General features: G+C 35.2%; 1 protein-coding gene across 11 annotated transcripts in view; it reads right to left on the bottom strand.

Annotated features, from left to right (window-relative positions):
* LOC136830731 (otoferlin-like) overlaps positions 1-23,237 on the bottom strand; it is a 722,463-nt gene that overhangs the window by 97,826 nt on the left and 601,400 nt on the right. For all 11 annotated transcript variants that reach the window (XM_067090537.1, XM_067090535.1, XM_067090531.1 and 8 more), the window contains one exon: positions 3,448-3,660. In XM_067090537.1, the coding sequence (XP_066946638.1) occupies positions 3,448-3,660 (213 nt within the window). The remainder of the gene's footprint in view (positions 1-3,447; positions 3,661-23,237) is intronic.

The following is a 23,237-nucleotide window of genomic DNA, read 5'->3' on the forward strand; positions in this document are numbered from 1 at the left end:
TGAAAATATTCTGATAACTAAATAAAACATTTTCCGAAACACGAGCCAAACTACAGGTTTAAATACGTCATATTTCACTGAGCAAAACTGTAGGTTTAATCCCTTATATTTCCCTGAGCAAAACATAGGTATAACACGATATTTCATTGAGCAAAATTACAGGATTAACACGTTACATTTCACTGGCGAGGCTTAAAAACCATCTACTTTCATTCATCGATATATTAATGAAGCATACAAAATATAAATACACACACCTAAAGAGAGAGGAAATTCACAGCAGGTGGTACCTGTGACACAGAGGAAAACAAAGGGTAATATTTTCTCGGGGAGGCAAAAACTTCAGGAAACGTACACCTGTATGTCGTCTTTTGGGGAAAATAAACAGCTCAGGAGATAAGAGTTCCTTTAAAAGTTATCTCGAGGACGAGAAATGTTTAAAAGAAGTTCTTGCAATGGAAATTCTTCCCGTTCGTCACGAAAATACTTTTTCTTCTTTCTGTTGTGATCCAGAAAAACTTGGCTGTTCTTTTGCGATCCAGAAAAAACTTGGCTGTTCTTTTGCGATCCAGAAAAACTTGGCTGTTCTTTTGCGATCCAGAAAAACTTGGCTGTTCTTTTGCGATCCAGAAAAACTTGGCTGTTCTTTTTGCGATCCAGAAAAACTTGGCTGTTCTTTTGCGATCCAGAAAAACTTGGCTGTTCTGTTGCGATCCAGAAAAACTTGGCTGTTCTGTTGCGATCCAGAAAAACTTGGCTGTTCTTTTGCGATCCAGAAAAAAACTTGGCTGTTCTTTTGCGATCCAGAAAAAATCCAGAAAATCTTGGCTGTTCTTTTGCGATCCAGAAAAACTTGGCTGTTCTGTTGCGATCCAGAAAAACTTGGCTGTTCTGTTGCGATCCCGAAAAACTTGGCTGTTCTTTTGCGATCCAGAAAATCTTGGCTGTTCTTTTGCGATCCAGAAAAACTTGGCTGTTCTTTTGCGATCCAGAAAATTTTGGCTGTTCTTTTGCGATCCAGAAAAACTTGGCTGTTCTTTTGGAGCATCAAAAGTAGGAACTTTTCATAAAGAAAATAATGTTTATGTTGACGATATTTTCCAAACTTTTTGTTTTTGTTTGAATTCTATGACCCGATTAGTAATAAACTATATTTAATGAAGACAATAAACAGTTTCTTCTAGGATCGCTAGTTCCATCGGTATATTTTCCAAAAAATGAGTCCCAACGAATGCTTCAGAATGTCGAATGTCATGGCAATATGTTTCCAAACATGTGACTGTAAATATTCTGATGACTTTTTCAATAACTACCTTGGGACAACAGCAAAGGTAACGTTCACAATGTGTCATTAGCGATGAATTATGTTTACCAGAAATTTCATGCGACCAACTAACAGTTGATACAGAATCAATTATTAAGATTCATACCAACAACAATTAAACAATCATCTGAAAAAAACGTTTTTGTTTATTTTCTTGCACTGTTCATTGTTAACCCACTATGTTCCAAGTGACTACGTCTGATAGTCCCTGTGATTATTTTTTTAAAAATTAGAATAAGTAAATAATAAATGTGCTTCCTGCCTAGACATAACACGCTAAGCATAATGACACTGCCAATCTTGTTTCTCATCTGAGACCCATCATTTATTTGCACGGGGCATCATAGCCGTGAGACGGATCACTGAGTAGTTTGCTTAGGCAAGTGAATACACAGAGGCTATGGAGCACGAACAATAAGCCTAGGTGTGTCCTCGTGGACAATGGGGATCGAGAGCATCCGTTGTTTGCCTGACGAGGTCAAAGGTCAACTAAGGCAATATTCCGCTCGCTGAAGGCTTTTAATATCAAAGCCTAATCAAGGAGATGATACCATGCACGTTATGTTTGCCGGTTTATCCTGATTTGTGTGTTTCACGTTTTTCTCATTTATGAACTTTCTATTGTTTCCAAAATTGTCTTCCTCAAAAGGCTCATTCCAAATAATATGCAACAAAATAAAAGCGCAAGCTAGCGGAAAGAAAGCCCAGAGTGACCTCTTAGTAGTGCGGACCGATGCACACTGCATTTTGATGCACACTGCATTTTGTGTGGTCATAGAGACAGTTTGAGCCTGCCAATCTGTGGTCACAATTAACCCCCCACCCCCGAAACTCTGAAATTCCCCCCTGGTTGAAAACCACTGGTTTAGATGCTTGTTTTCCATGCTGGCCTACAAGGCTTCTTCTAAAGGGATACTTACTCATTATGAACAATAATAATGATATAAGTACACGCCTTTTCGATTTTGCGCGTATCACATAAATTAATCTATTACCCAAAATGGAACTACTTTTACAAAGCAAATAATTTAATGGAATTTTTAACATCTTTTATACAAGCTTAAAACTGCTTAATACAGAGATGGTCAACTGGACAATCTTGTTTTTTTGACAATCTTGTGTCACTGAACATCAAAACATTGAGATAAGGAGGAGAATCAATGGTGGCTATTAATTTTGCTAAGCTGTAAACCTCTCGTTATTTCTGTTGAAACATTTCATAGACTTTTTTTACATTTCTTATTAATTTTTTTTTAGCGAGAGAGAGAATTTTAACTTTCACTCTTATTGTTCGAAATATCGCACAGAAAAATGGCAACACAATCATGGACGTTTCTTTTGAAATAAGATGAATGGAGACTTCACAGAAAAATAAATAAACGGTCGCTATATAGGTCATTCTAACTCAGTGCTCAGTAAAGATGAAACTGTGGAAAAACTCTTCCACGGCTACGCCCTAAGAACTCTCAAAACACCCAAAATAAGACACACCAAAGGCCCGTTTGCCACTCATTAAAGCTGCATCAACCTCTATATTGTTCAAACTAGCATTGCGTGGATTTTTACTGACATTCTTCATTTGCCTAACTCTATTCCACCAATTATCTAAAAAAAAAAAAAAAACTAGTTGAAAATATGGAAATTCTATTCATTACTTTATAAAAACCGATGAATAAAATCATTCTATATATTAATTATTTGTGGTTTTACAATAAAAACTAATATTTTACCTCCTTATCTATAAAAGCGACTGAATTATCTTAAAGAAAATTTAAACCTCCTTCCTTTAAAAACTTTATAGATTCCTTAATTTAGGAAAAAACAATATACTATCCCCTTTAAAAATGAAAATGCCTTACTGTAAAATGATACCATAGAAAATAAAATCCTTTCTTTAAAAAAAAATAGAAAATAAAACCCTTTCCTTAAAATAAAAAAATAGACAACAAAATCTTTTCTTTAACATTGAAAAAATAAAAATCTTTAGAATTCAAAAAATAAAATCCTTTCTTTAAAATTCAAAAAATAAAATCCTTTCTTTAAAATTCAAAAAATAAAATCCTTTCTTTAAAATTAAAAAAATAAAACCATTTCTTTAAAATAATTGGTTTGCAAGTACTTACTTCTTTGCGCGGACGTTGGTCGAGACGGAACAGGTCGACTCAGCATCGGAAATGGTCGAACAGGCAGAGGGCGGCCTCGACATCTCCCTCATGTCATTGTGGTCAGCATCCTTCAGGCCGGTCTTCTCCTCGTCCTCCTGACCCGAGCTGCGCGACCTCTGGCGACCTAATCTCACCAGTGACCTCACGGCTTTCATCCCGGCGAAGCCTCGGCTGAAAGAGATGATAAATGTTCGTGAAGCACACTTTTTCTAGCCAGGGTGAAAATAGTACGAGAAACGATCTAATGAGAGAGAGAGAGAGAGAGAGAGAGAGAGAGAGAGAGAGAGAGAGAGAGAGAGAGAGAGAGAGAGAGAGAGAGAGAGAGAGAATACATCCCAGAAACTACGCAAATCATTAGCAAAATGCATAACGGCAAAACTGTCGTCACTTCACCCTCCCACTCTAAGAAAAAAAAAGAATACTATAGCTCTATACAAGTACTGATACTAAAGGAAAAGAACCTGTCCTTTTAGATTTATAACGATACACAAATCACCTGGCGTATATCTCAACATGAAACATTCGAGAGAAAATAAATATTAACCCGATAACCCATCTTCATCAAAGCCCTCGCAGAGACAATAATTTACAGCCAGATTCACGGCTGAACAACGCGAAAACGACCACATTCAGAATACCAGCTGAGAAAACTGTCACGTACAGTCGAAGTAACAGCCAATAGGCAAGAAATAAAATGAAATACCATTTCAAAGAGTTACGATCGAACACCATTTTATATAGACTACTGCAGTAGATTGGAAAACGATACACGTATCACACTGGTTGCAAGGGACCGAGGATTTAGAAGTGATTACAGTGGTAGTTGGATTCGGATTTAGAAGTGATTACAGTAGTAGCTGGATTCGAAAGTATATAAGAAATGTCAAGTGATTAGACGGCATTAGGAGCTGCAACAGGACAATTAAGAGGACGACTCTGAAAACAACTGGTTACAAAGAGCTGCCGAGGGATTACTTAGAAATTACTTAATGCTATACACACACATAAATACACACACACATTATATATATATATATATATATATATATATATATATATATATGCATGATCACCTACAAATTAATGAACCTACATAAAAGCTAAAGCTGCACACACAAATATTAAGCACACACTCACACTACACACACACACACACACACACATATATACATATATATATATATATATATATATATATATATATATATATATATATATATATACACATACATATATATATATATATATACACATATATATATATATATATATATATATATATATATATATATATATATATATATATATATATCTGTATAGAGCTTTAGTACAAGAAATTTCAATGGCAATACCCTTCCTATGGTTTATAGCCCATTCAACCTGAAACTACGAGTATTCTTTTAACTAAAAGCCTACGCTATTTAAAAAGATCCTTATTCTTACAGAACAATCTAAATAACATTTTATCCCGTCATATAGGGTCTCTCTCTCTCTCTCTCTCTCTCTCTCTCTCTCTCTCTCTCTCTCTCTGTTATGTACACAATTCCTACCACTTGAAAATAAAAATAAAGTTTCTTTCACTGCGCATTTTCCTTTCCTAATATATTCCGTCACTTAACGCTCAAAGGTATTCTTATCCATTAATTTAAATTTATACTGGCAATATATTCTATTTGTTAAAACGAAAAGTAAGCAAAGGGGGAACGTGAACTATAACTTCCGTCTATGAACAACATTATGAGAGAAATCCCACAACGTAAGTTGAAGTATATCATCCAGTTAAGCCTTCTTCCAAGGTTTTGTGTTGGCATTCGAAATTTCAGGGGAGTTTGAATCAATTTACAATTCTTCTTCCGCTTTCCTTTTAACGAAAATTAAAACAATATATATATATATATATATATATATATATATATATATATATATATATATATATATATATATATATAATAACAGGACCTCATTCAAACTGGATGGTATCTAGTGGGGATACCATCCAGTTTGAATAGTCCTGTTAGTAATTGTACTAATGCACAGAACTAAAGTTATATATATATATATATATATATATATATATATATATATATATATATATATATATATATATATATATATATATATATATTGTTGAAAAATCTATCTTATACCAGTTGTCAACTAAACTGGTTGATTGGCTATAACTGGCATCCTGAAACTGTCATCAATGTAGTTAACAAAGCTTGCCAGTCATACGTCAGAAATAAACAACCATGGGAAACTTAACACCCTTCGACAAGAAAGACGATACCTTTACACATAAACAGAAATAATCACCATATTTCACAATTCTGTAAGTTATGTGAAATATTAGATGCACGCGTTGTTCTCAGCAGACTGAGGCATCCTTTTATTTATTTTGTATTGCTTCTCATACCCTTTTAACCTTCTACGCAACTTTTGCACAAATGTTCTTCAGACGATGCTCCAGAATTGAGAAAAGTTCTAATTATTCTACTTTGGAACTATTTCAATAATTTCTCTTAACATCAATCTGACGACTTCGTGCTGCATCTTTTTTCGAAAATCCAGCAAATATTAAAACCATATTTCACTGTCTCATTATTTTCGTACCCAAATTTCCTCCGGCATGTAACCAGATTAGATCGTATTTCACCTTAAAAAAAACTAAGCTGACTAGAATTAAGTTTCAGTCGATAACAACCACCTAAAAATATATCAGCAAGTGAATTAGATTATTTATTACGATAGAATTTTAACATATAACGACGCAACTTCTTCCCTGAAAGTACGAACGTTCTATCAGCTGACAGAAACGAAAATTCTCTTTGTAATTGACTCCATTAAAGGAGATGAGATTCTGATTGTGAAAGTTGACTGCATAAAGATGACTGCGAAGGGATTCATATCTTTTCTTGGGAAATATCGGCGAAGCAATCATCATCAACAAAATTTAATTTCCCCCCAGATTACACAGGCAGGATATCAAGTCTACGATGGGAACCAAATCAGAAATTCTATTTAGAACGATTTTTTTTTTCAGGGAGAAGAAATTTTTTACTGATATGTAATTTAAAAAAAAAAAAAAGAGGACAATAACGTGTTGAGAGCTCATCAGCATCCCGTCGAGAGTCCTGGTATAAACTGTGCCACTCTCATTTGGTCGTGTGCATTCCTGGGTATTATTGAGAATATCTCGATAATTATTAAATGCACTCTTTGAAATGGGCTACTAACATGACAAGAAGCACAGATACCATATGGAAAAACTTAGGTATGCCTTAATAAAGATAATCCAGAGTTCAAAAGTTTCTACCATATTAAAGTTTTAGTAACTTAATACATATAACCTAGTTAATATGAGCGCCACCTATTCTAATATCTTGCTGGAAGTCAGTTTCAACTGCATAACACAAAATATTCGGCAAAGATTACGGTAAAATCCCGTTATCAGCTCGCGCTCGCTTCACCTCTATATTTATGAAGCCAGTTTCAAGATTATTCTTCTGTTCTGAATTTAGGACCTCCTATAAAGATGACAAAGACATTATCAACATTAATCCATCACAAGTATCCATATTAATTGCCGGGTAGGTTGTTGAGATAACGATGAAAAAAAAACACAATCCTTATTAGTTTTAACTTTCTACTAAACAGGAAAAAGTCACATCGATATTCTAAACCAAAGAGTTCCTCATTATCAGAAAACAAGTAAAAAATGCGCCACAGTTTCTTCAGCGCAATCGAGTTTTCTGTACATCGTATAATCAGGGCCACCGAAAACAGATCATCCTTCGGTGGTCTCGGTATAATGCAGTATGAGCCGCGGCCAATGAAACTTTAACCACGGCCCGGCTGTGGCCTGGCCTATATAGTTGCCAGACGCAAGATTATTGCTATGTTTAACCTTAAATAAAATAAAAACTACTGAGGCTAGGGGGCTGCAATTTGGTATGTTTGATGATTTGAGGGTGGGTGATTAACTTACCATTTTGCAGCCCTCTAGCCTCAGTAGTTTTTAAGATCTGAGGGCGGACAGAAAAAGTGTGGACGGAGAGACAATAGTTCTCTTTTACAGAAAACTAAAAAAGGGGAGATTCACGCGAAATCTACCTCTTTAGCCCTAAGAAAAATAAAAGAGAAAACGTACAGTTTGTTAAATAGTATATTATGCCAAATCCACAAAGCTACTCCAAACACAAAAAATAATTTCACCTATCGGTAAAGAAAATCTAGAATTCAGAGTGTGACGTGGGCACGGTTCCCTGATTCCCTTAATACAATGGAGAGAGAAAAAACTTAAAACTTACAAACCCATTTGCATTTAAATGATGCCCGCATTAACCCTTCTCTTCTCTAATATTGCTTTGCATTCAATTTCAAGAGCTTCGGATTGAAATTCATGGTTAATTCTATTCTTCAGGAAGGTTCTCCGAAATTCCGACGCTTCATTGGTTATTGTGCATACGCATAATGCATATTCTTTATAGAATATGTATACCGTGCATACATATTTTCATATGAACATGGATACTTGCAGATATATGATTATCTGCCTTTACATTAACACACATGCACTAATTATATATATATATATATATATATATATATATATATATATATATATATATATATATATATATATATATATATATATATATATATATAATTATATACACGTAAATATTCATACATATATATACACAAATATGCATCTATATATACATAAATACACACACACATATATATACATATATATATATATATATATATATATATATATATATATATATATATATATATATATATATATATATATATATATATATATATATATATCTCCATTGTGTACATATGTCTTGGGACTTGTGGTCATTCTGCCCGTCCCAACAATAAATGGGTCAGAGATCTGTGCTGTTAAACCCTAAACCCTACGGCACATACCTCTGTTGGCCCAAGCAGTGGATTATATACAAGGTAGTTAGTCAAAGGGATATGGGCATGTGGCTGAGAGACTTCCAACAGTAGTTCAAGTCATTTTACGTTTATGAAACAATAAATATAAACCTCCCAATTCTAAGCTCTGAGTTCCAAATACTTCTTCGCTATGCATTTATTAAACAATCATCTCACTTATATGAATCACCGCATATACAAAAGAGCCGAATATTGAATGAGGGACTCACTCTTTCGAGGTCTGAAATGGATCAAAATGAGGTGGTACTCCAGTGTTTGATATTTCAAGTCTTATCGATGGAATGGAATATAGAGTTTAGGCCAAAGGCCAAGAACTGGGACCTATGAGGTCATTCAGCGCTGAAACGGAAACTGACAATAAAAGGTTTGAAAGGTGTAGGAGGAGGAAAACCTCGCAGTTGCACTATGAATCAATTATTAGGAGAGAGTGGAAAGTAAGATGGAAGAAAGGGAATATGAAAGGAGGTACAGCAAAAGGAACGAAAGGGGTTGCAGCTAATGGCCGAAGGCAATATCCATTACTGGCAGGAAAATAAGCAATGCATTACCAGTCTCTAATACCCTTAAAGTTTCCGCACACTCATCAATTACAAAGATGAATTAAAAAAAAAAAAAAAAAAAAAAAATATATATATATATATATATATATATATATATATATATATATATATATATATATATATATATATATATATATATATATATATATATTATATAAATATATATATATATATAATTTTTAAAGATATACATAATTTACTGGCCAAATCATCGAAAGATTTTCAGACGCTTTCCAGCTACTGATGCGATGGTGTCCATGGAAACACACAGTCAATAATCCTTAACAATAATCTGTCTAGCCTTAAAATATATGATCTAAAATCATAATCTTTCAAGGTGCAAAATTGTATGTAATAATGTTTTAACTTAAAATAAAATAATTATTTTCATACCGTCAACTTGAAGTTAAATAGATCTCAACCGCACTCAAAAACGTAACCCGGCCCTCGGCTACCCTGCCTCTCTCTCTCTCTCTCTCTCTCTCTCTCTCTCTCTCTCTCTCTCTCTCTCTCAAAGAAACAACACAAAATCTTTCAGCCAGAGCCAACGGCTCAGACTCCCCGTCATTCGCATGTTTCCTATCTCTCGGTCGCCCCAAGAAAGGAAAAATTCTTGCATATTCAAGAGGATGACTCATTTTTTTGTTGGGTGCAAAATCAAGCGGGAAAGATGGAACGTCACGCTGGTTTAATATCACTCGAAATGTAAATAGTGACTTTTGAATTTTTTATTAAACGATTATGAGGTAAATAAGAGGCGACTCTGCAATTTAAGATTTAGTAAAGCTATTGAATCAATTACGTCGAGTTTCCATTGCTAAAAGTTTCTTTTATTAGATATATCACGAGATGCTTCCTTGTAATTGACCTGATTCACACCATTAGAGAAAATCTTACAATAATTTTTATCTGTAAAAAGATTCTGCAAATAATGTATCTTTTATATAAGAAAACGGACTGGATATCACAGTTGTGTTTAACTGATAGAAAAATATGGTAGCGATTCTGATCTTTAAAAATATAACCAGGTGTGTTAGGAAACAATCCATGTAAAAGTATATAAAGGAAAGTTTAATAGTAAATAATATTTTAAATATAAGATGATATACTGATTCGAATTTATCTAATACCAACAAAAATAAAATAACTAGACTCAACACTTTGCTGATGAGCAAAGACCTCCATGTTCTTTAAATGAATTGAAATAATGAGGGAACGGAGATTAATATTCTGATATCGTTGATATAAATCTGAATCTTGAACACTTTCATATCACTGAAAGAAATAAGAACACAGTCCCTCAAGCTAGCTCACCCTGTGTGACACTTCGAAGATCAAAAGAAAAGACGCCTTTTTGTTCTCTCTCACACAGAAAGCAAAAACCCACTACGCATAATTACAATTCAGTACAATATTCTGATAGCCAAGAGATCAGTACTGATTATTTTCCTCGTCGTTGGCTCTGGGCAAAAGAAAGCTTCCTTATTGTATATATACTGAACTGAGCTTTCTCGCTACAAAAGAACAGCAGGAGTCAGTTTTCAAAGCTGTAAGGGGCTGTCAGGAGGAAACTGAGGAGAAGATTGTACAACTTTTCCTACAGATTTACATATAAATGAGAGAGGTAAAATTCATTCTCGCCAAGCGCGTTTCTTGCAAGAGGCGTCACAATGGAGATTAGGCTAAAACGTTCTTCCCTCTTGTAATAAATTCAAGTACGCCTGAACTGAGCAGTAGGGTTAAAGAAGCAAACACGGTCATACTGTTGTTAATAACATCTTATTTTTTTTTAAATATATCTATCGAGATAATATAGGTTCTGTATTAAGTCCCACTCAACTGGCGGCTTCTAACCCGTAACCATTAATACTGAAAGTACTTGACATGTTACTTGAAAAGGTAAGTAATGCGTCAACTATATTTAATAAAAATTTAGCATATTTCAACTAAATTTGCAATGTGCAATGGTGTTCATACAACATTCAGTTCATCGAAAATTACCATTCTCCTTAAGATCCTGAAAATAAGCCAGAATCACGGAATGAATTATATGTAACGATTCTATTTTGGGTAAGCTAAGGACTCGATAAAAACGTTCAATATCACTCGATGGAAATTACCCCAAAATCACTATCAAAAATCACAGGATCAAGGAAAATCCACAATGGCAAACTATTCTCGCACAAACCTGCGTTCATGAGAGAGAGAGAGAGAGAGAGAGAGAGAGAGAGAGAGAGAGAGAGAGAGAGAGAGAGAGAGGATGGTTTTCCTTGCAATGATGAAAATATACGAGCCAGAGTGAACCCTTTGAAGATGTAAATGTCATCACAGATAAGAATCAGAAAGAAAACTCCCTTCCCGTACTGCGACATCAGTTTCGTTACTTTCTGTCTAGAGATAATTTAGAGCTGAGCATATTTCGCTGGCGAAACAATTCTGTTATTCGTAAACGTAAAGACAATTTTGAAATGTCCCGGGTGCACGGGGATGAATTTCAAAGAACCACTGAAAGATGAATAACTGTCCCTTTCGTATCGAGTGGATATTGAGTTAAGTAGAGCTCTCGGTACACACAAAAAAAAAAAAACATTAAATAAATAATAATAAGCTATTCACACATCTAAAAACATTCAGATTTTCCAGTTACAGAGGTTTTTAGAACATCCTGAAAAGTTCAGCAACTATTTTCCGGACAAGATTATTTTGAGCAAAAATCCGGTACTTATCAATAAACATGGGACGAATGACTTTTCCAGGATTCATTACTAAAAAAAGGAACTGTATCATATTAATCTTAAAAGATGCGATGCCTTCACAATACGAAAAATATCTCGTTATTCGAAATTATGAGAAAAATGGCAACAGTATACAGATTCTTTCGATTTCTTTGTTTTCTTCCAGCGACATTAAACAAAATACATATAAAGAATAGTGCACTAAATTCTATTAAACATGAGCTGAAAATCCCATTTTTAGTCACAGCAATTTTTATATTCTTCGAACTTTTGAGTGAAGCGAAAATCAAGGATAAAAGACACAAGATTTCAATACATTTTCCGTCCTTTGTTTTTGCATGATGGACTAATATCAGGGTCTTAAATGCGGAATTAAAACAATCGTACAATCTTTCTTCTTCCAATTCCTCAGTCGTTGGAAACTAAAACTAAAGAGATGAGTTAAAATGTAGTAAAAATTTTATGACGAAATGATAATCTAATCAATTCACTTGACATAACCAATATGTTACATATTTCAATTGATATAACCAGTACGTTACATATCCACCTCCAAATCAATACTGCGGCTAGTTTCCAACATGCAATAATGGTCAGTGGCAGAGCAGTAAACTCGCATTCCCCAGATCCGTGGTTCGAGTCCGGCCTACCTCACACCAGTCAACCCAATCTCTAAATAAATATAAACCCAATCTCTAAATAAATATGAACCTCACACCAGTCAACCCAATCTCTAAATAAATATGAACCTCACACCAGTCAACCCAATCTCTAAATAAATATAAACCAATAAATATAAACCCAATCTCTAAATAAATATGAACCAAACTCTAAATAAATATAAAACCTTTTTGGTCTTTACCTTAGGTCTCCTGGACAATAAAACGTCAATAACATATTTATAAACGAATTCTGTGATTATCAGAATTGTAATTCTATGCACGTTCTCCGGACACTTCAATCAATGAGCTATTGGAAGTTCTTTATATTTGTTAATGAAGATAATTTATACCAAGAAAGATAATCAAGATAATTCCATGGAACGGACACTCTACTGTTAATTAAAATAAAAATAAATCTTTTCTTAAAAAAAATTTCTAATTTAATCACTATTAAAACGACTTATCTTGCATTTCCCTTAAAAGCTATCTCTTTCTACGACGGATACCACGAAAGAAAATAAAAGACGATTCCAGTCGAAATAAAAATAAATCCTTTGTTCTTAAAAAAACTTCTGATTTACTCATCATTAAATTACTTAACCTTACACTTCCTCCAAAAAGCTCTCTCTCTCCCTTGATCGATTCCTTCAAATCCAGCCCCTCTACAGCAACCTTCAACTTTGTACAAGTGTCCTTAGATACCGTAACAAAGCACTTCGAGGGTGCTTCGTCAAACTTATGGCTCGCCACTCTTCTTTGAGCCTCATGCCTTCTCTAAGTTGCCTGTTGAGGATGTGCACGGGACTATTCACATTTACGTAACACATACATAAACACAGCATTATACTGAGACTGATATATATATATATATATATATATATATATATATATATATATATATATATATATATATATATATATATATATATATATATATATACACATACAGAGAGAGAGAGAGAGAGAGAGAGAGAGAGAGAGAGAGAGAGAGAGAGAGAGAGAGAGACCTAATCTATGCTTTACAAAACAGCAAGCAGAAGGAATTTTGAAAGTTAAAGACTCACCAGAGGTAAATAAAAACACTTCCCGGAAATAACATAAGAAACAAGTCACACGCAACCCTACCTTCGCCAAAAGCTACGACAAAACAAATACCATGTAATTCGTTACTAAAAAAACAATCAATTTACTTAAAAGAAATATGATTGCAAGAAATTTATTTATAACTCACAAAGTTGTTGGCTTACAGGATGAGGGCTATCTACTGAACCAAACCATTAAGTCCATTACCATTCTCTTCGACTTATATTCGAAACAATTGCTGGCAATTTCCATCATCACTAAAATGTATAATTCAAAGGGTTTTTAATCAACTGCCTTTCCCAAAAAATTAACCCATTGATTTCATAATTAATGCGTGCTCATTAATTACAGCACCTTTTGAAAGTTGTACGAATAAATTACACTCTTTAGGTTGTGCGCATCCAAACGCAATGGCCGCTGACTCAGACTTGGAGTAGGCTAGATATTCTTTGAGAGAGAGAGAGAGAGAGAGAGAGAGAGAGAGAGAGAGAGAGAGAGAGAGAGAGAGAGAGAGAGAGAGAGAGAGAGCCCGCCCTAGCTGTCTTTATTGAAAATACAAAAAATAATTTTCCGGTCATAAAAAAAATAGCTATTTTCACAATAAATAGTAACTCGAAATTTCAATACAAGATTAAAATGTGAGAGAGAGAGAGAGAGAGAGAGAGAGAGAGAGAGAGAGAGAGAGAGAGAGAGAGAGAGAGCCCTAGCTGTCTTTATTGAAAATACAAAAAATAATTGTTCGGTAAAAAAAAATCGCTATTTTCCCAATAAATAGTAACTCGAAATTTCAATACTAGATTAAAAAGTAATAGAAAAATAAGGAATATTCACAATCAACTTCAACGTGCAACTACAAAGAAAATATTCAGTATCAACCTCAAAACGTACAAGAAAGAAAAATTCCTCTTCACTGATATCACCACGAAATTGCTAAAAAAAAAAAAAAAAAAAAAATTTCCTGAATCAATTTCAGACGGTACTTCAGAATGAATCCCATTCACACCCTGCAGGCGTTTCCTTGCATTTTTTCTTAATTTGACGGCCTCGCTCTAACGCGACTACCCAGCTTTTTTTCTAGTAGATGTTTTCATCTCATCAGCAAAGCGTAAAAGCTTAAATTTCGTTTTGCCCAATAAATCCAATCTGAGGAACAGATTAAAATACGTCTACAGAGGGGATACATTCTGAGCGGGGTCTAATCTAAAGCCGGACGTAGGAATCCAAAATGAGAGAGAGAGAGAGAGAGAGAGAGAGAGAGAGAGAGAGAGAGAGAGAGAGAGAGAGAGAGAGAGAGAGAGAGAGAGAGAGAGAGAGAGAGAGAGTGTTGTTACTGCTGCATGCATAATAAAGCCAGTTTCCTCCCTATAATATATAGTGGTATCAGCAGTATATATTATATGAATGGAAGAAAGGTTACCTGTTCAGCTGACTACATTAAATTTTCCGTTCCATACTGCCAAATATCTCTTACTTACTTGAGACCTTGGTTATAACGTCCTCACAGAGGCCTGAATAACTGATAAAAAGATTGGAAGCTTGAATTTCAGATCAATGGCCCCTGTGTGCCTCTTCTATATGAACAGGGTTCAACTTCTGCTTAATAATAATAATAATAATAATAATAATAATAATAATAATAATAATAATTACACCGCCACGGCCACTGGCAATCTCTAGACAATAAATAACAAATAACTCTCCCCATAAACGACCTAAAACAAAGAGAGTTCAAGATACAGAAATTGCAGAAAACTGAGAATTCAGAGATGCAACAAACGAAAATAGCAGCAATTGAATACCCGAGACACTTTCTCTCTCTCTCTCTCTCTCTCTCTCTCTCTCTCTCTCTCTCTCAGAAGAAGAAGAAGAAGAAGAAGAAGAAGAAGAAGAAGAAAAAGACGAAGAAGACAGGGCAAAGCCTCTTGAGCAGCGCTCGTCCGAGGATTTAATTAGTTCGGAGGTGCAGTCGAGTGACGCCGCGATTGAATTCTGCTACACTCGCTCGCTCAAGCAATATCGGGTTCCTCAGACGCTCCTCACAATTAAATCATCTCGCCGGTAAGCAGAGGCGCCCTTTAAAATTCACGTCCGCTGACATCGATTTAACAATAATGCTAAACTTGCATTAAAAAAAAGTATATCTGGATTCACACAGGCAGTTTTAGGACACCTCACCTGGCCCTCAGTGTAGGTTTAGATTTCCAAGGGCAGGCCCAGAAATTTTAGAACCTTCGGTATCCTGAATATTCTGTGGCACTGTCTTAATGAGATCCCTAAGAGACAAATGCCAGGAGTCCACTGGATACCTGAATGACAAACGTATACAACAAACTGGTTTTTGTCCAAGACCTACAGTAATTTGGGCATAGAATGTCGCCCAAAACAGGATCTGTGCAAATATTCTCTCTGAGAGAGAGAGAGAGAGAGAGAGAGAGAGAGAGAGAGAGAGAGAGAGAGAGAGAGAGAGAATTTCACCTTGCGTTACTGGTTTGGATGGATTAGTCAGGCAGCGGTAAAATACCCCAAAATGTATAAAAAGTCGAGTTAATTCTGACTACATAAAATTTTTTTCCTTGTGACTATCATCATTAAGCAACGGAAAATTCTCTTTAAATCAGAGTCGTTGACCTCTGACGTGGCTCTCCAGTTGAAGTGCATGATAAACTTGTCATAAATGCTCAACCCTCGCCTCCTTATAATCGTACTTTTCGTTCATCTAAAATGCATCTAGAAAGGCTAATGTAATAGTCAAGAGCCTCTCATGTGTTTTCAAACGAAATGGTGACTATACAATTCCTCACCTTCTGAACACTGGTACCCAAGGGAAGTGTAAAGCTACAATGAAGTCATGCCAGATATCCAGCCTAAGATCTAGCAACAACTATTCTCAAATTCTGAACTGCGCCAGGACGTTTGTAAACAGCCCATCCGACGCCTGGAGTACCCAAGGGGTTACGCTATCCCCCTCGTCCGCCTGAGAGTCCCAGGGGTTACGCTATACGCCTCTATCCCTCATCCTCGAGTATCATTTCCGAAGAAGCGTTGGATAAGACGATCTCCTCCACCCGGAAGGATATATAAGAAGAACGCCTCCACCCTTGCCAGTATGGGTTTCCTCTTCCTGTCACTTTTTCTGAAGTGCTTCCTCCTCCTGTTGAAGGGATGATCCTTGGAGAGTCGTCGCCTCGTGGGGTGTAGGGTTTATCTGAAGAACATTCTTCCATCTGTATTTATTTTGTTTGACTTCCCCTTACACTGGCCGGGGGCTTGTCTTCATAACATACAACGTAATGTTTTTTTCCAGTGGTAGGGTTTAAACTTTCAAGTCAGAGTCTACAGTTATCACGAACTTGTTTTACAGCATTTTTTTTTATTCTAACTATACTCTTGTCCTATTTCTCAAGGAAAAGACGGATCTCAAGTTTGAACTAAAAAGTTTGAATTAAAACATGTCCAATTAACAGCCTGAACATCTTAATTAGGTAAGCAATTCCCAACTGGGTCACTTACTGTAAAATATACCAAAGCAACTTATGCGAAGACAAGCAAAAATAATTCCCAAGCGATGATTGCCCTTGTCCAAATTTGATGCAGCTTGTAACGGATGATATAATTTAATAAGAGCTACGCGTGTAACTGTTGCAGCCAATTAACTTTTCGTCATAAAAATTTCAACGAATGAAAGAGAATCTAATTTGCTATAGTACAGGATACAGGAAACCAATTATTACTAAGTCGAGATTGAAACATTCACACTATTACATATTTTTAATGAAAACGGGGTCTGGTAACCTATTTACTTGAGCATTTAAAATAGAAAAATATATTTTAAACTACTTAACAATGTCAATTACCAAGACATCAACGTCTCGTTACAGTGAAAACTGTAACGCTTTAACTATAAAAAATTACTCAAATTAGAAACCATTCCAATTTTAAATCTGTCATAATTTTAATAATGTTAATTACCTAGACATCAACGTCTCGTTACAGTGAAAACTGTAACGCTTAAACTATAAAAAAATTACTCAATTAAACTAGAAACCATTCCAATTTAAATTTAAGTCATAATCTTAATATCCAAGACATTAATGTCTATTTACCTTGAAAAGCTGAACGCTTCAACATAAAAAAAAAAAAAAAAAAAAATTAAGCATCTAAACTAATAAGATATCTTTGGAGTAAGCAACATTACTTTTCTTTTATGGATCTCCTCCGAAGTCGTATCTTGCGCGCGCCTTCACGCCCTATTTAACAACCCATTCCTTGCGCTTTACAACTCCAAGTATTTTCCGGTCCAGCAACTTCCACGGTAAGAAAACTCGCCTCGCCTATTATTTTTCCCCGAGGCTACAATAAAAGTCTTTTACGCGTTCGCCGCATCTTTAAATATGAGATTTTATTTTGTATACATTTTGCTCTGACAAGTCTCATTTCTTGAAGTGTTTGCATGATATGACACACACATCATATAATATAAATATATATATATATATATATATATATATATATATATATATATATATATATATATATATATATATATATATATATATATATAAATATGTATATATAGTAATCGCACCTGAATATTTTTTTTCTTCACGGTAACTACATCCTACCTCTTAATAAGCTGCATTCAAGAAATAAACACACGTTTTTTATCTTTAAATCTAAATAAAAACTAAGAAATAAATATATTTTTTATAAATCTATATATATATATATATATATATATATAATATATATATATATATATATATATATATATATATATATATATATATATATATATATATTCAGCTCAGCTCGAAATTTGGTTATATAATGACTTGAAAATTAATTTCGTGACTTGGATATTTCCTAGTGAAGTGACTGAATATGCTCACAAAAAATCATACTGATCTGATTTCATTTGTGTTCAATTTGGAAGTTATCAGGCCTGATCCAACTTGCAAGAGGGGAGCCGAAAATGTGTTAAAGTTTAGTAAAATGTAGTTTTTGACTCAATACTTCTATAATATCAGGTGCTGCAATAATCCTTTACTTTGTCAACTGCACTGAACCTCAGGAGACAACCATCCTTCGAAATTAATGAAATAAGGTACGCAATAAATTAATGAAGCAAGGTAAGCGATAAAGTACTGAAACAAGGTACGCAATAAATTAATGAAGCAAGGTAAGCGATAAAGTAATGACACAAGGTACGCAATAAATTAATGAAGCAAGGTGAGTGATAAAGTAATGAAGCAACGTACGCACTAAATTAATGAAGCAAGGTGAGTGATAAATTAATGAAGCAACGTACGCACTAAATTAATGAAGCAAGGTAAGCAATCAATTCATGAAACAAGGTACGCAACAAACTGACTGAAAACTAAACAAAAGCAAATTTTAACTCAAAACCATACAATCCAAAACATTCCATCAAAATCAACCTTACTTCGCTTTCCTTTTTGGGCCGAATTCAAATGATCCTATTTCTCCCTTTCCCAGTGCCTTCAATATACATAAAACTGAAGTACGGAACTGAATGAAATACGATATAGACTCTTGATAGTACTGACTAATCGGCTACTTACCGCAACTAAGTACCTCATTTGGACCAAAGGCTCTAAACATTCCTTCTTTGTAACTTTACTCTACAGATTCCTCCCCCAATACTAAACGAAGGCTGCTGAGAATGAACATACCACCTAACTGTACCGCTCTGTAAATTTAATTCATAAAAATTTGCTTCTATGCTACAGAATGCTCTCGGGATTTACCATTTGTGAAGTCTCAGAAAAGCCATTACTCATGAAATGAGACAAATAGGCAATTAACTCGCTAGTAAGATTTGACATTAGAACGCAATATGCGACGGATACATAACTAAGAAAAGTAGATGTACAGTGAAATAGAGACGACATGAATAACAATAAGCAGATAGAAAAATACAGGCATCAACAGCCATTGACAAAATAATGACAGTTTTTGCGAATTAAAAATACAGTATACATCACCCCTACCCACACCACGGCATAGGTTATACACATCAAACTTACCCGTTATAAGAACCATAAAAATATAACTAGTTAATAGTAACAAAATCCTTTTAAAACCTTTGATTAAAATAATTTACGTCCATATGTAAATAAAAAAACAATATTTAATCCGACAAATATCTGTTTTCTTGCCAGCGGTGAGTGCATTTAACAAACAAATCTAGTTTACAATCTCACGAAATTCGCTGATTCAGCAGTTTCGTATGGGTATAAGGTCGTCCTTTAGCTTTGTAATGGTAAAATGGTCTATCAAGTTGGTTTTAAGAGTTGCTAAATGTATTTGTGCTTGCTCGGAAACCCTTGGTTTATCACGTGGATGCTGGGGTTAGTTTAAAACGTTTATTACACGTTCGTATGTGGATGAGCTTGGCCGATACAAAATGAACCTGACAATGTTTGAAATTACTATTGATATACAGACGACATATCGAAGATGTTTTTAATGTTAATCATTTTGAGTTCAGGTTTAAGGTTTTTCATATATTTTTTATTCATGTAATGAATAAAAACGGAAACGGGTCGACGTCAGATGCTTTAATCAATCATTATATAACTACTAGATTAAGTCAAATTCAAAAGAGAATAAATAGAAATACGAGTCGTAACGGCGTAGAAAATTGAATTCCTCTCTCTCTCTCTCTCTCTCTCTCTCTCTCTCTCTCTCTCTCTCTCTCTCTCTCTCTCTCTCGTGATATATAGCTCGAAGAAAAATGGCCGTCCTTTGTACTGAGTAAACTTTCTGAGCCATAATGGCAAAACATCTTTCAGGACATAAGTCTGCCTGCACCACCATGCTGTCCGATCTAGTCTTCGCGAAAATCACACGAAGAAGAGAGAGAGAGAGAGAGAGAGAGAGAGAGAGAGAGAGAGAGAGAGAGAGAGAGAGAGAGGAACAATCATTTCAAGGTAGCAGAGTAAAATTATCCATGCGAGAACGTACAAAGTCCAACAGGAACTGTCCTCGCAAGATTAGGAAACGGGTACCATATGGCTCAAGACAAATTTAGAGGTAATATTTCATGTGGTAAAAGATGAATGCAGTTTCTTTAACCATATCTTTCCTTCTAACAGGAAGTTACCGAATTATTTCCAATTTCCGGTTTTTTTTTATTTTAATAAATCTTCCCAAAGCGTTTTCAGTCGGAATGGAATGGGATATAAAATTTAGGCCACAGGTTAAGGACTGGGACCAAGAAGGTCATTCAGCGCTGAAAGGGAAATTGTGAGTAAAAAGGTTTTAAAGGTGTAACAAGAGGAAAATCTCGCAGTTGCATTATAAAACAATGAAATACTTGTCACCAGAGCGTAGAAAGATGGAAGAAAGAGAACATGAACGGAGTTATAGTAAAATCAATGAAAGGGACTGCAGCAACGAGCCGAAGCGATGCTGCAAAGAACCTTTGATTCCCTATCCATTAATGTTTTGAGTTTTTAACTTTTTATATTTCTATTCAGAACTGTGTTCGATACAAGCCATTTCAACCGGCTCTTACGCAGCATACTAACCTACCAGTCTTCACAAAGCTCACTAATCTTAAAAAATACTAAGATGTACATTAAATTCTTGATTCTCTGGGAACAGATCTCCTGAACTATGGCTTGAAAAATTAACGTCTGTAAAGAACAATCATTCACAAGAGGAAATGCGGAAAAAAAGCGATCCTTCGCCTTGCTGGATTCAAGTATTATGAGAATTCCAGGAACAATGGAGCGGAGGTCGGTGAAAGATACTTCCCAGATACGGTAAACACTCCTGCGTGAAAAGTAAGAGCGTTGAAGGGGCTGTAAGAAACAAAAGTAGCAATCTCCGTGCGCTACTTCAGTAACACACTGTACTCCACGATTTTTTTCAACCCAAGTGTCTATGGGGATAAAACAACAGGTACTGTCACACTCATACTTTACCAGCTGAATCGTGGATGAATCCCTTGTGAATAAAAACTTCCATAACATTAACCCCTTCATACGCTTATCCAGAATCCTTATTAATAGCGAAAAGAACGCCCCTGCACACAGCTTACTTTTTCCTGGATATTTTTCAGGATTTTCCTTTCCGTTGCTTCATCTTTACTAACTACCCAGCACTTTCTAGGTTTTCCTCTTTCTCCTTCTCCCCCTTAAAACTTCTGCATTATACCCTTTTCACCTACTCGACGACCAACGTTCTTTCAACATGAAGAAACAATTTCAAAACCCACTGTACCATATTTTCACATATGCTAACTTGTATGCCACTTTTATATATATTTACATTTTCCTCCCCTTCAGTTCTTCTTATGAAACATACTAAAACAAAAAATTCATCTTATATGCTTCAACATTTTTTTCTTTAACTTATATTAAACGCCACAATTCACTTCACTCCTATAAAGGAGATATGGCTCAACAGTTCCTTAATACATTCCAATCTTGGCTTCTGTAAACACTCCAAGTCCCTTTCCAATCTTTTGCACCTACCTCTCTTGCTTCACACATTCTTACCTATCTCTTGTCTCATCCTATGATCATCCTTTGCACTGACTCTCAAATGCCTATGTGAATCAAACAACTTCCGTTCTTCCAACAACCGTATTAACGTTCACTGCAATATCTTTTGGGTTTCCAATTACTTATATATCCTTAGTACTGCTCACATTCATTGTCAACTTCCACCTCTTGCAAACACTGACAAACTCTTCCAGTAGTTTCTGCAGTTTCTCTTCATTATCTCCAATCAACACTGTATCATTTGCAAACAGCAACTACTCCACACCACATGCAATGATTCAGAACATAATCCACAACTCGGCACCAAAATTTCTGTCCTTTCCCTATTGCTGGATACTTAACAGACCTATGCCTCAGACCCACTTTCAAAACAAACCAATTACTCTCCTGTCTACCCACACACACACACACACACACACACACACACACACACACACACACACACTTCATTTACATAATCAAAACTTTTAAATCACTCTAAACGGCTAAAGCTATGTAGCATTCAAATTCAGTATCACCCACGTCGCTCCTTACCGATTCTATCAACAGTCTTTGTGGTTTTTCTGGGCCCATGCATTCCACAACTTCGACAAATGACATTTTTATTTCAATAAAAGACCAGTCTGTAAACAATTCTCCAAGAGCGTTGCAGATGAAAAATTCCCTTAACCATCACTGATACATCAATTCTCACTAACGCACTTAACTCAGAAAGGAACAAACAAAACAACAGCGTAACCGAGAGAAAACAAATAATCGAAACCTTCCAGGAATTTGAGCAAAAATAATTCAATAAGAGACGTATCACGTAGCCTTCATTCGAGGGCAATGGTCCAAAATATTTTCCTCGTAAACTCTTGTCCCCTTTTCTCCGTGGGTATTAAAGTCACCGCCACGAAAAGCTTTCAGCGTCAATATGATTCGCCGAGGTAATCCGCGCTGGTGTTCCAGAAGGAGAATCCAGCGCTGTTGTCGATCCTCTTAGCATCACGGCCTGTGTCATGGAAAACATTTCTTTCGGATGATGTTATCATCGCGGTTCGTTTCGCTTTTCGATTTCTTTTCAAGTTATTTTGCTTTTGTTTAACTAAACATCCTTCGAGAAGAAGAATAAATTCTTCTTCGCTTAAAATTATTTGCAGAATGAGAAGAATTTATGCGTTGTACATGCCAGTATTGAATATTTATCTTCGATGCATG

The sequence above is a fragment of the Macrobrachium rosenbergii genome, chromosome 47, assembly GCF_040412425.1.
Source record: "Macrobrachium rosenbergii isolate ZJJX-2024 chromosome 47, ASM4041242v1, whole genome shotgun sequence".
Lineage (NCBI taxonomy): Eukaryota > Metazoa > Arthropoda > Malacostraca > Decapoda > Palaemonidae > Macrobrachium > Macrobrachium rosenbergii.